The 13334-nt window shown below is 43.8% G+C and overlaps 1 protein-coding gene across 8 annotated transcripts in view; it reads left to right on the top strand.

Moving 5' to 3' along the window:
* Positions 1 to 13334, top strand: part of bcl9 (BCL9 transcription coactivator) — a 253860-nt gene that overhangs the window by 105155 nt on the left and 135371 nt on the right. For all 8 annotated transcript variants that reach the window (XM_087987985.1, XM_087987989.1, XM_043691452.2 and 5 more), the window contains one exon: positions 3982 to 4274. In XM_087987985.1, the coding sequence (XP_087844111.1) occupies positions 3982 to 4274 (293 nt within the window). The remainder of the gene's footprint in view (positions 1 to 3981; positions 4275 to 13334) is intronic.

Raw genomic sequence — 13334 nt, 5'->3', positions numbered from 1 at the left:
TCTGACTGAGCCTACTGTGGGGAACCTTATCAGACGCCTTACTGAAATCCATATACACCACACCCACTGCTTGACCTTCATCAACTTGCCTTGGCACATCCTCAGACAACTTAATAAGGCCTGTGAGGCATGACCTGCCCGTCACAAAGCCATGATGACTGTCTTTAATCAAACTATATTTTTCCAAATAGAAATCCTATCTCCCAGAATCCTTTCCAGTAATTTGCTTACCACAGATGTAAGACTGACTGGTCTATAATTCCCAGGGATTTTCCTATTCTCTTTCTTGAACAGAGGAACAACATCCGCCTCCCTTTAATCATCCGGTACTTCTCCCATGGAAAGTGAGGATGCACAGATCATCGCCAGAGGCGCAGAAATCTCATTCCTCACTTCCTGTAGTAACCTTGGATATATCTGCTCTGGCCCTGTGGACTTATCTATCTTGATGCTTCCCAGAATTTTCAGCACATCCACTTTCTTAATATCAATCTGTTCAAGCCTATTAACTTGGTCCATGGTGTTCTCTCTACCAACAAGGTCCCGCGCTCTCGTGAATACTGTATCAAAAAACTCATTTAGTGCCTCCCCTACTGCTTCAGACTCCAGGCACAAGTTGCCTACACTATCCCTGATCGGTCCAATCCTCTCTCTGATCATTCTCTTATCCCTCACATTCGTGTAGAATGCCTTTGGGTTTTCCCTAATCTTTCCCGCCAAGGCTTTTTCGTGATCCTCCTAACTCTCTTCTGTCCATTTTTGAGTTCTTTCCTCTCTACTCTATAATCCTCTAAAGGTGTGCCAGATCCTTGCCTCTTCACCCTTAAGTAAGTTTCCTTTTACCTCTTGACGGAAAGCACCTCTTCACTTGTCATCCAAGGCTCCTTCACCTCACCATTCTTTGCCTGTGTCAGTGGGACAAAGTTAAATATCTTACCATACTATCTGTTCCTATCCCTTCTCCATGGCTATCATAAAGGTGAGCCAGTTGTGGTCATTGTCACTGAAACCCTCTCCCACCAAGAGATCTGACATCTGGCCTGCCTTGTTGCCTAGCACCAAATCCAATATGGCCTCCCCCCTAGTTGGCCTATTTACATATTGAGTCAGGAATCCTTCCTGGACACACCTGACAAAATCGGCTCCATCTAGACTATCTGCACTAAGGAGGTTCCAATCAATATTGGGGAAGTTAAAGTCACCCATAGCAACAACTTTGTTACATCTGTACCTTTCCAAGATCTGCTGTCCAATCTGTTCTTCCATCTCTCTGTTGTTATTGTGGGTTCTATAGAAAACACCCAAAAATGTGAGTGCTCCTTTCCTGTCACTGACTTCCACCTATACTGACTCAATAGACAAACTGTCCTCAACAACCTCCTTTTCTGCAGCTGTGATGCACCACTCTCTAATTAACAGTGATGCTCCCCTGGCTATGTTACTGGTGTTAATGTGCACCATGACTTCTGGCTGCTCACCCTCCCCCTTCAGAATCTTGTACTTGATCAGAGACATTCCAGACTCTGGTACCTGGAAAGCAAGATACCTTCTGGGAGTCCCATTTGCAACCACAGAATCCTCGGTCCGTTCCTCTAATTATTGACTCATGAATGCTTTTCTATTCTCCACCCTTCCCTTCTGAGCCACAGAGTCAGGCTGAGTGTCAGAGACCTGGCTACCATGGCTTTCCCCAGCTAGATCCACCCAGCCCAAAAGTATCCAAAATGGTATACTTATTATTGAGGGGAGAGGCCACAGGGAATTCCTGCATGGTCTGCCTGTTCCCTTTCCGTCCCCTTATTGCAACCCATCTAACTTTTTCCCGTACTTGAGGCAAGACTACCTCCCTGTAACTCCTCTCTATTACCCTATCCGCCTCCCGAATGATCCAAAGAACATCCAGCTCCAGCTTCAGTTCCCTAACACGGTTTCCGAGAAGCTGAAGGTTGGTGCACTTCCCTTGGAAAGGCAAGGACTGATCAGGGATAGTCAGCAAGGCTTTGTGTGTGGAAACGAACTTGATTGAGTTTTTTGAAGAAGTAATAAAGAGGATTGATGAGGTCAGCAATGGACCTCAGTAAGGCGTTTGGCAAGGCTAGATCTCATGGAATACAGGGAGAACTCGCCGTTTGGATACAGAACTAGCTCAAAGGTAGAAGACAGGGGGTGGTGGAGGAGGATTGTCTTTCACACTGGAGGCCTGTGACCAATAGTATGCCACAATGATCAGTGCTAGGTCCACTTCTTTTCCTCATTTTTATAAATTACTTGGAGATGTAGTTAGTAAGTTCGTAGATGACTCTAAAATTGGAGCTGTAGTGAACAGCGAAGAAGATTACCTCAGAGTACAACAGGATCTTGATCAGATGGACCAATGGGCTGAGGAGTGGCAGATGGAGTTTAATTTAAATAAATGTGCGGTGCTGCATTTTGGAAAGGCAAATCAGAGCAGGACTTAGACACTTAATGGTAAGGTCCTGGGGAGTGTTGCTGAACAAAGAGACTTTGGAATGCAGGTTAAGTGTTCCTTGAAAGTGGAGTCAAAGGTAGATAGGATTGTGAAGAAGGCGTTTGGTATGTTTTCCTTTATTGGTCAGAGCTTCGACTATAGGGATTGGGAGGTCATGTTATGGCTATACAGGACATTGGTTAAGCCACTTTTGGAATATTGTGTGCAATTCTGATCTCCCTGCTATAGGAAGGATGTTGTTAAACTTGAAAGGGTCTAGAAGAGATTTACAAGGATGTTACCTGGATTGGAGTATTTAAGCTTTAGGGAGAGACTGAATAGGCTGGAGCTGTTTTCCATGGAGCACCGGAGGCTGAGGGGTCCCCTTATAGAAGTTCATAAAATCATGAGGGACATGGATAGAGTAAATAGACAAGATCTTTTCCCTGGGGTAGGGGAGTCCATAACCAGAGGGCAAAGGTTTAGGGTGAGAGAGAGAAAAGCTTAAAGGGGACTTAAGGGGCAACTGTGCGTATGGAATGAGCTGCCAGAGGAAGTGGTGGCGGCTGGTACAATTACAACATTTGAAAGGCATCTGGATGGGTTTATAAATAGGAAGGATTTAGAGGGATATGGCCATGTGCTGGCAAATGGGACTAGATTAGGTTGGGATATCTGGCCAGCATGGACGAGTTGAACCGAAGGGTTTGTTTCCATGCTGTACATCTCTATGTCTCTATGATTCTAATTAGTTTAAAGCCCAATCTTACAGCCCTAGTGATGTAATTTGCTAGGACTCTGGTTCAGAATGAGCCCATTGCATTGGAACAGCTCCCACTTTTCCCAGTACTGGTGCTAATGTCTCATGAATTTTAACCTGTTTCTCCCATGCCATTCTTTTAGCCATGTGTTTATCTCTTTAAGCATATTGCAATGGGCCAAAGGGTTTTTACTGTGCTATCAATCTCTTCGGCTCTAAGAGGCGATGTTAGCACAAAGTTAACATCATGGTTTAAAACGGCCCTGTGGATAATTAGGGCAAAGGGGACATGGGGTCCATGAGAGATGGTAAACAGGGCATAAGGTCTAGAATGAAGCATAGGTTGGCATAGAAGGCATAAAATGTCAAGGGTGTGAGTACAAGGGGTATATTGGTATGGGTATTTTAAGAGCCATGAAGTTGGTTTGGGATTTAATAACTAGGCTAGTGGGGGCATGAAAAGTGAGTGTAAGAGAGTAGGAGGATTGTCTTATGTTTCTAATCTTCACTTTCAAATTTCAAAAATGATGCTGGAGTCATCAGGCTGGAGACTTTGGAAAAGCCTGGGAGTCTGCAGGACTTTCTATTCTTCCAAGAACTAAAATAGGAATGGTGAGCTTAGAAAGGCTGGGTTACCACGGCCAGGATTTCTGTAACTGTCCAAAGAACAAGGTTTGGGCCCTTAGATTCCCAGATTGTGTCAGTGCTAATCTGGTAATTCCCAGCAATCTAGCCCACCATTCTTTCTTAAAGTGTTTTTTGACTTTTACAGAGTGGTCTAGAGATGCGAGAATTTGTTCAGCAAGAGCAAGTACAAGCACAAGCTCAAAGAATGCTGGAAGTGCAGGAGGGGCACGCCCACTTCAACAAGAAAGAACGATCAAAAAAGGAACAGGACGAAGGAAAGGATTGTGAGCAAACACTAACAAATTCCCAGAAACCTCTCACAGCACCGAAGGCCCTCAGCCCACATAAGCACTTAATCTCTTCATCAGGGATTACAACTCCCCCAACGCATTCAAATAATACAAAGATGAAGAACTCACCAATTACAACTGGGCAAAGGTAAGGCTCAATGAAAAAGTATTTATGAATGTTTTCTTATTTAAAAACAAACTTAAGGATAAGATTGCGGTTAAAAACCCAAGTAATACAAAAAGATAAGGCAATTCTACTGACCCCCAACATAAAGTTATTCAGTTAGGAGGTGGGTAAGATAAGAGTGACAGATGGTTTTGGAAAGAGCCTGCAGAGTGTGAAACCTAGATGACTGGGAAACACAACTACCAGCAATGGATGAATGTCAGGAATGGCAGTCAGTGTTTGAGAAACTTGAACCTCAGAAATTGCGGAGCTCAAATTTAGTTGTGTGAGCTCAATGGTCTGTGCAGAAATGGAGTGGTCTGACGACCTGTACATATTCGACCTTCAGCCTGTGTGACAATGGGAATATATGACACTGGAAGATACTAGGAAGGTTGGTGGTGAATATGATGGTCTACAATTATCTTGGTTTGTGTGGGAGTATTCTGAGTCTCAGGACAGTGGGCGGGGGTGCAATCGTGGAAGTGCTGGATTGAGCCAGTTGGTCATAGTCTTGGAAACATACAGCTGAGGGAAGGGAAATGAACCTTAGAATTCATGCATGGATGGAGGTTAGAGATCTTGAAGTCAAGAGTTGTGGTGGAAAATGCATCATAATATGGATGAATTGGAAATAGCTGCTCTCTTAGAATACCAGTCTTCATAGGGCTGGTTTTCCAGAGTGTAGCCTCAGGGGAAATAAATCTTGTAACAGGGACCTGTAACAGATTTTAGATTCCTTATTGACATATTCTATTAGTCAGTAGGGCATTGGTGAACTCTGTTTCATCAATTTTTCACTTCTGGTTGGATATCTGTCCTCCATTCTGGCATGCAAGACAGTCCTGGTGCAATGATACCTGATTACCGGTGAGACTAGAAAGTTCTGCGTTCCCCAAGCAGATTATAGAGATCAGAAAGGGTGAGACACAACATGGTGAGTATTATAAAGTTATAGGACTGGGAGGTAATATAGATCAGCGAACACTGTTGGAATTGTAAGGTGTGTTCGTTGTAAGTTAGGATAGAGGTAGCAGTGATGGATACACCTGAAGTTTACATAATGAGTTAAATCAAAGTTGATGCAAGGAGTATTAGAACAGACAGGCCTGGCAGTGTTGAAGAGAAGATGTTGTTCTATTCAGTGCTAAGTGGTTCAGGAGAGTGATATTGCAGTCAGCCAGATTTAATCTGAGTCAACATTTGGCAAGGGGATGAAATCAAAAGCCAGGACATGTAATTTGTAGCTGTCTTGAAAGACAATGGCTTTGATCTTCCCAGGGTTCACCTGGACAAACTGAGGTACATCCAAGGCTAGAATTTGAGCAAGTCATCCAACAACACATTGATGGAGAAAAGAGAGGTATTGAATACAATTTTTAAAAAATCGCCATTAATTTCAAATGACTAAGTCGTGTTTTATGAGCCTGATTCAATTTTTGGAGATTAGTAAATAAGAAAAGAAAGTAATGTAGTGGACAATAACATAGAAATTTAGAAAATAAGAGCAGGAGTAGCCCAGTAAGCCCTCCACCATTCAATGAGATCATCGTTGATCATTGTTCAACTTGGTACTTTTTTCCAGATGTCTTCCAATACTCTTTGATCCCTCTAGCCCTAAGTGCTATATCTATCTCATTCTTCAAAGCATTCAATGTTTGGGCCAGAACTGCTTTCTGTGATAGCACATTCAACAGGCACATCACTTTCTCCTCATCTCCATCCTAAATGCCTTTCCCAGTAGCCTTAGACTGACTATGGTTCTGGACATTCCCGTCATCAGAAACAATCTTTCTGCATTTACTGTCTGGTTGTGTTGGAAATTTATAGGTTTGAGATTCTCCCTCATTCTTCTAAACTCCAATAAATATAATCCTAACCAAGTACAGTCAAATAACTGAAAATAGAAGTCCTGGAACTAAATAGCCCTAGTCTCTCTTTATACATGAGTCCTACCATCCCAGGAATCAGTCTAGTCAACATACTTGGATTTTCAGTTGCATGTGCTTCATGATTTAAGTTATGATGTGTGGAGCTGGGACAAATCACTGATAGCTAGAAAACTGACGACAATGTAGAAAATAGGGAGGAGTAAAGAAAGATAATTGTGGTTGGAGGAAGGTAGAAAGTGGTGTTCCAAAAGATCACTGATGATCACACAGTCACTAGGTTAAAGAAAGAATTTGTAAACAATATGAGGCAGGTGATATAACTAATACTGAGGAAGAATCCACCATTCTACAAGATACTGGGAAATGTGTAGAGAGGACAATTAATTGAAAATGAATTTTAAGTTGTATGAATGAGATAAGATGTATAAATGAAATAAATGTGGTTGGAAAAGCAGAAACCACTTTCAATTCTGAGAGTAAGAAACTAAATGCGATAGAGAAACAAAGGAATTGAGCAACATAGTTGAAGAAATCATTAAAAGCTTTGCAGGCCTGCCCAGCAATTAAAATACAAAGCACTGGGATGTATTTTATGGTATAAAGAATTCTAGGAGAACTGCAGTTATGTTAAAGTTATGTAAGTCTCTGGTGAGGCTGTACTATGCACCATTCCATTAGGCCCCAATGGAGGTGAGTGAAGAGATGGGACGCCCACTTCACACGGTCTCAAGTGGTAGACACAGGTGGCAGGGCAACCTACGCCTAAGCCATGAGGAGGCAGTTATTGGTGTATGAAGGTAGCAGGGATGAGACCAGGTAGAGTCAGAGAGATGTACAGCACAGAAACAGACCTTTCAGTCCAACTCATCCATGCTGACCAGATATCCTAAAAGCCCTGGACAGTATGGCCGAAATATCTGTGGCGATATAGTTCAGAGGGCTGCCATATTTTATAGAATAATTTGGTTTTTTAGTGCACCATACTTGTGAGGAAGTCAAGGGGAATACATTCCATGATTAACTTTGCCAATTCGAAAGTCCTGGAGGGCCCTCAGCTGCCCAATTCACTAAGATATTTTTCCTTGCACAAAAGGAGAGAATGGAAAATAGTTTCCTCCTGTGCACGTCCAGGGAGGGAAAGTCTGATAAGCCCAGAAGAAGAGACACTGGATCCAATCTAATTTCCGTACCTAAGATCTCTGTTAGGGCATTCGCTACTCTGTCCCAGTACCTATGGATCTTGTGACATGTCCATAGACAGTGCGTGAGAGTGCCCACTTCAATTTTGCATTTAGGACACATTGGGGATGCTCCTACCTTAGATTTTGCGAGTCATTCAGGTGCTATATGAAACCTATGGAGTATCTTTAATTGAATAACTTGAGTTCTATTGCAAATAGAGATCTTTCTGGCATTTTCCCAGATGTCCTCCCACATTTCTAAAGAGATTTCTAAGCCCAATTCTTGGTTCCATGTTTTAAATAGTCGTTCTGTGTCTTTCGATACTTCATTATATAATGAGTGAAAAAGAGTACTGACCGAGGATGGCCCCATTGGCCATAGCACTTTTCTTTCCCTATCCAATTTGTAAGGACTGCCTGTTAATGTGGTCTTCTTCTGTATATAATCTTGTATTTGGAAATACCGAAAAAGGTCCCTGTTAGGCAGTCCAAACTTCTGGTGCAACTGCTCAAAAGACATCATAACCTCTCCATCAAACAGGTCCCCCAAGCAAGAGATACCTCTGGACCTCCAGGTTTTAAGTGTAGCGTCTGTCAGCCCTGGCTGAAAACTCGATGCTCCCACTATATAAGGGGAGGTTTTCTGTAGGTTACCCTCATCTTGTCGCATTAGCCTCCAGGCTTTAATTGTATTTAAAACCAAAAGACAAAATGCTGGAAAATCTCAGCAGGTCTGGCAGCATCTGTAAGGAGAGAAAAGAGCTGACAAAGCTTTGACAAAGGGTCAGTTAGACTCGAAACGCCAGCTCTTTTCTCTCCTTACAGATGCTGCCAGACCTGCTGAGATTTTCCAGCATTTTCTCTTTTGGTTTCAGATTCCAGCATCCGCAGTAATTTGCTTTTAATTGTATTTAATACAATAGGGTTTTTGCAATAGTCCATAATAGCTCTCATCTTATCTAAAACTAAAAGATTGATGAGGGGACATTTTCCTTGGGAGGTCACAATGTCTAACCAAATTGATTGTGGGTCACAAGAGACCCAATCAGCTACATAGGCTAATAAAGAGCTCAACTGATATCTCCTAAAGTTGAAAAATGTGGTGCTGGAAAAACACAGCAGACCAGGCAGCATCCGAGGAGCAGGAGAATCGACGTTTAGGGCATAAGCCCTTCTCCTGCTCCTCGGATGCTGCCTGGCCTGCTGTGTTTTTCCAGCACCATATTTTTCAACTCTAGTCTCCACCATCTGCAGTCCTCACTTTCTCCTAGTTGATACCTCCTAAAGTCTGAAAAGTCCAGTCCTCCTCTTGTCTGTGGAAGCTGCAGTTTTTCTAATTTGATATGGGGCCGTCTTTGATTCTAGACAAAGGAACCAAGCCAGCCATGTAGCTTACGCAACGCAAGTCTCAGCAACATCAGAGGGAGCATTCTCATAGGATATAGGAGACGAGGTAGAATATTCATTTTAACTAGGGCTACTCTGCCTTGCCAGGATACTGGGAGATCTCCCCAGCGTTATAGGCCCTGCCTTATTTTCTCTAATAGCTGCACAAAATTGGCTTGAGATAGCTGACCAAATACTGGGGTGATAAAAATACCTAATTATAGAAAACTCTCCAGTGACCACCGGAAGGGAAAACAGGATCCGTCCAGTAAGTTAGATATACAGGCGAGACAGGAGATATAAATGGCCTCCGATATCATAAAATTGATTTTATAACCTGAGAACATACTAAATAGATTGATCAATTGAATTAGGCAGGACACTGATATCCAGGGATTACTTAAGAAAAGGAGGACATCCTCTGCATTGAGAGTGATTTTATGTTTACCCGAACTAACCCTCGGAGTCGCTATGTGAGGGTCAGTACGTATAGCTTCCGCTAGTGGTTCTATTACTAGCGTGAATAGCAATCATGAGAGAGGACATCCCTGATGACAGCCCCTACCAACACTGAAGCTATCCGAACCTAAACCATTGGTGATCACAGCTGCTTTGGGGTCATTGTAAAATATTGAGACCCATTTATAAAGTACCTCTCTGACACCGAACCTTTCCAGTGTATAAAAAAGATATGACCATTCTACCCGATCAAATGCCTTCTCTGTATCCAAGGAGACAACTAGCCCTAGTATTCTTCCCTGTTGACAGGCTTGTATCATATTTAAGACTCTTCTAATATTGTTGATCTACAGCCCTTGATAAACCCCGTCTGGTCCCGTTTTATAATACATGGTAAGACCATCTCCAATCTTAATGCCAACATTTTAGAAAGGATTTTAAAATCCACATTTAGCAAGGATATGGGTCTATATGATGAATAATCTTCTGAGACCTTTCCTTTTTTAAGAATGAGAGAAATATTTGCTTCTCTCAATGAAGGCAGAAGGCAGCCCTGATTATGTGAGTAATTAGGAGAAAGTGAGGACTGTAGATGCTGGAGATCAGAGCTGAAAATGTGTTGCTGGAAAAGCGCAGCAGGTCAGGCAGCATCCAAGGAGACGAGAATTGACATTTCGGGCATGAGCCCTTCTTCAGGAATGAGGAAAGTGTGCCAAGCGGGCTAAGATAAAAGATAGGGAGGAGGGACTTGGGGGAGGGGCGTTGGAAGTGCGATAGGTGGATGGAGGTTAAGGTGAGGGTGATAGGCCGGAGTTGGGGTGGGGGCGGAGAGGTCAGGAAGAAGATTGCAGGTTAGGAAGGTGGTGCTGAGTTTGAGGGTTGGGACTGAGACAAGGTGGGGGGAGGGGAAATGAGGAAACTGGAGACATTTGAGTTCATCCCTTGTGATTGGAGGGTTCTTCAAAGACCGCAATTCCCCCCCCAGACGTGATCGACGGTGCTCTCCACTGCATGTCCTCCACTTCCTGCTCCTCCGCCCTTGAGCCTCGCCCCTCCAATCACCACCAGGACAGAACCCCACTGGTCCTCACCTACCACCCAACCAACCTCCATATACATCGTATCATCCGTCGTCATTTCCGCCACCTCCAAACGGACCCCACCACCAGGGATATATTTCCCTCCCTTCCCCTATCAGCATTCCGAAAAGACCACTCCCTCCGTGACTCCCTTGTCAGGTCCATACCCCCCACCAACCCAACCTCCACTCCCGGCACCTTCCCCTGCAACCGCAAGAAATGCAAAACTTGCGCTCACACCTCCCCCCCTTACTTCCCTCCAAGACCCCAAGGGATCCTTCCATGTCCGTCACAAATTCACCTGCACTTCCACACACATCATTTACTGCATTTATTGGGGAGACAGGCCGCCTACTTGCGGAACGTTTCAGAGAACACCTCTGGGACACCCGGACCAACCAACCCAACCATCCCGTAGCTCAACACTTCAACTGCATCTCCCACTCCACCAAGGACATGCAGGTCCTTGGACTCCTCCATCGCCAGACCATAGCAACACAACGGCTGGAGGAAGAGCGCCTCATCTTCCATCTCCAGTTTCCTCATTTCCTCTCCCCCACCTTGTCTCAGTCCCAATCCTCGAACTCAGCACTGCCTTCCTAACCTGCAATCTTCTTCCTGACCTCTCCGCCCCCACCCCCACTCTGGCCTATCACCCTCACCTTAACCTCCTTCCACCAATCGCATTTCCAACGCCCCTCCCCCAAGTCCCTCCTCCCTATCTTTTATCTTAGCCTGCTTGGCACACTTTCCTCATTCCTGAAGAAGGGCTCATGCCCAAAATGTCGATTCTCCTGCTCCTTGGATGCTGCCTGACCTGCTGCGCTTTTCCAGCAACACATTTTCAGCTATGTAAGTAATTATACATGTCTGTAAGTGGACCAGCCAGTTCCCCTACAAATTTTTTATAAAACTCAACCTGGAATCCATCTGGTCCAGGCGCTTTGCCACTCTGAAGCTGTGTATTTGCATCGAGTACTTCCTGCGTTGTCAAGGGAGCATTCAGGATCGACACCTGCTCCGAGGTTAAGTCCGGAAAGGCCAAGTTTTTAAAGAAGGACTCCACCTTCTTAGTTCTATCCTCACAGTCCTGTGATTTATACAGTTTAAAATAGAACTTTCTAAAGGCTGTATTGATCCTTTTACGATCACAAGTCAGAGTACCAGCACTTTCTCTAATGGACGTAATAGCTTGAGGAGCCTTTCTTTTCCTAGCAAGATATGCTAAGTATCTGCCAGGCTTGTTGCCATATTCATATAGTCTTTGCTTTGCAAATAATATTTCCTTCTTTGCTGTTTGGGTAAGAGTGGTATTCAAGGCTGCCCTGAGGGCTGTGATCCTTTGTAGCTTAGTAATAGAGGGCATATCAACACACACTGTCTCAGCTGCCTTCAAGAGAGCCTTGAGCAGGCGCTGTTGTTCTCCCTTTTGTCTTTTCTGGATCGCAGAATATGAGATGACCAAACTTCATGCATAATTCTTAATGGTCTCCCACATCATTAACGGGATACTGGCCGTACCTGAATTAATTTCCAAAAAGATTTTGAATTCCTGAGAAAATATTTTATAAATTTACTATCCTTCATTAAGAAGGAGTCCATATGCCAATGCCGGGGGCCTGTCCCATCCTCCCTAGTCTTGACTTCCATATATGCTGCAGCATGATCAGAAATAGCTATATTACCTATTTTGCAGGACAATATGGAATTCAAAAGGGTTGAGGGAGCAAAGAACGTATCAATTCTACTATGGCATTTGTGTGGGTTAGAGTAGAAAGTAAAGTCTCTACCCTGGGATGAAGGCACCTCCACACATCTAGCCCTAGCTCCTTATTCAGATCTGCCAATTGTCTAGATCAAAGAGATATACCCACAGTACTCTTAGATATCCTATCTGTCTCTGAGTCCATAATACAGTTAAAATCTCCTCACATAATTGTATGGCGGGCCCCAAAAGCCATCAACTTGGAGAACGCTTCCGTTACAAATTTGAAGGGGAGCAATAAAGATTCAAAATTCCATACTCCTCTCCATTTATTAGGGCTTTGATCAGTATATACTGCCTAGACTCATCTTTTATTTGGCTTAAGATTTGGAAAGGAAGATTATTCCGAATGAGAATGACTACTCCCCTACTTTTGGAACTGAAAGATGAGAAAAAAGCCTGATTGAATCCACCCTGTTGTAACTTTAAGTGCTGTTTGTCAAGTAAATGTGGCTCCTGTAAAAGAGCTATGTCAACCCTTTCTTTTTTGAGAGTTGATAATATTGTCTTCTTTTTGATTGGTGAATTACTCCCCTTGACATTCCAGGTGCACCACCTAAGCAAATGGCTAGCCATGATCATCCAGACAGGCCCGAGACCCCCCAGGAGGAAGAACCCCACCCAAAACACCTTGAATAAAGACCATAGAAAATTCACAAAAGCAAAAATTATTTCAGAAATTTATACCAACACAATTAAAAACTATTCCTAAGTAAAAAAAAATGCAAAACACACTTAAAAGGAGACTTTCCCTCTTGGTCCCAGGGCACGTAACTACCTATCAATAACCCCACCATAACCTCTCCTAGCTAGTGCTCCTCCCTTGGACTAGGCTTTATAGAGTGGGATAGACAAATGCAAGTGTTCTATGAAACCAGAGTGAATGCGTACCTGAGCTGAAAATGTGTTGCTGGAAAAGCGCAGCAGGTCAGGCAGCATCCAAGGAGCAGGAGAATCGACGTTTCGGGCATGAGCCCTTCTTCAGGAACTTCCGATTCCTGAAGAAGGGCTCATGCCTGAAACGTCGATTCTCCTGCTCCTTCGATGCTGCCTGACCTGCTGTGCTTTTCCAGCAACACATTTTCAGCTCTGATCTCCAGTATCTGCAGTCCTCACTTTCTCCCTGAATGCGTACTTGACCGAGGCCTGCGTATAACAACCCGGTGGTTCACTCCACCCACACCTGGCCTGGCCACGACTCCAACTTTAATATTTGTGGGAGCCATTGCTCAAGAAAGTCTACAAGCAGGCCTTCCTCTTCCCATTTGGGAAGGCCCAGC

Source organism: Chiloscyllium plagiosum, unplaced genomic scaffold (genome assembly GCF_037043375.1).
Source record: "Chiloscyllium plagiosum isolate Xiang-an unplaced genomic scaffold, Cpla_swu_hap1 HiC_scaffold_6, whole genome shotgun sequence".
Classification (NCBI taxonomy): domain Eukaryota; kingdom Metazoa; phylum Chordata; class Chondrichthyes; order Orectolobiformes; family Hemiscylliidae; genus Chiloscyllium; species Chiloscyllium plagiosum.
The sequence above is the reverse complement of the archived record's forward strand: the minus strand, read 5'-3'. Positions and strand labels throughout refer to the sequence as shown.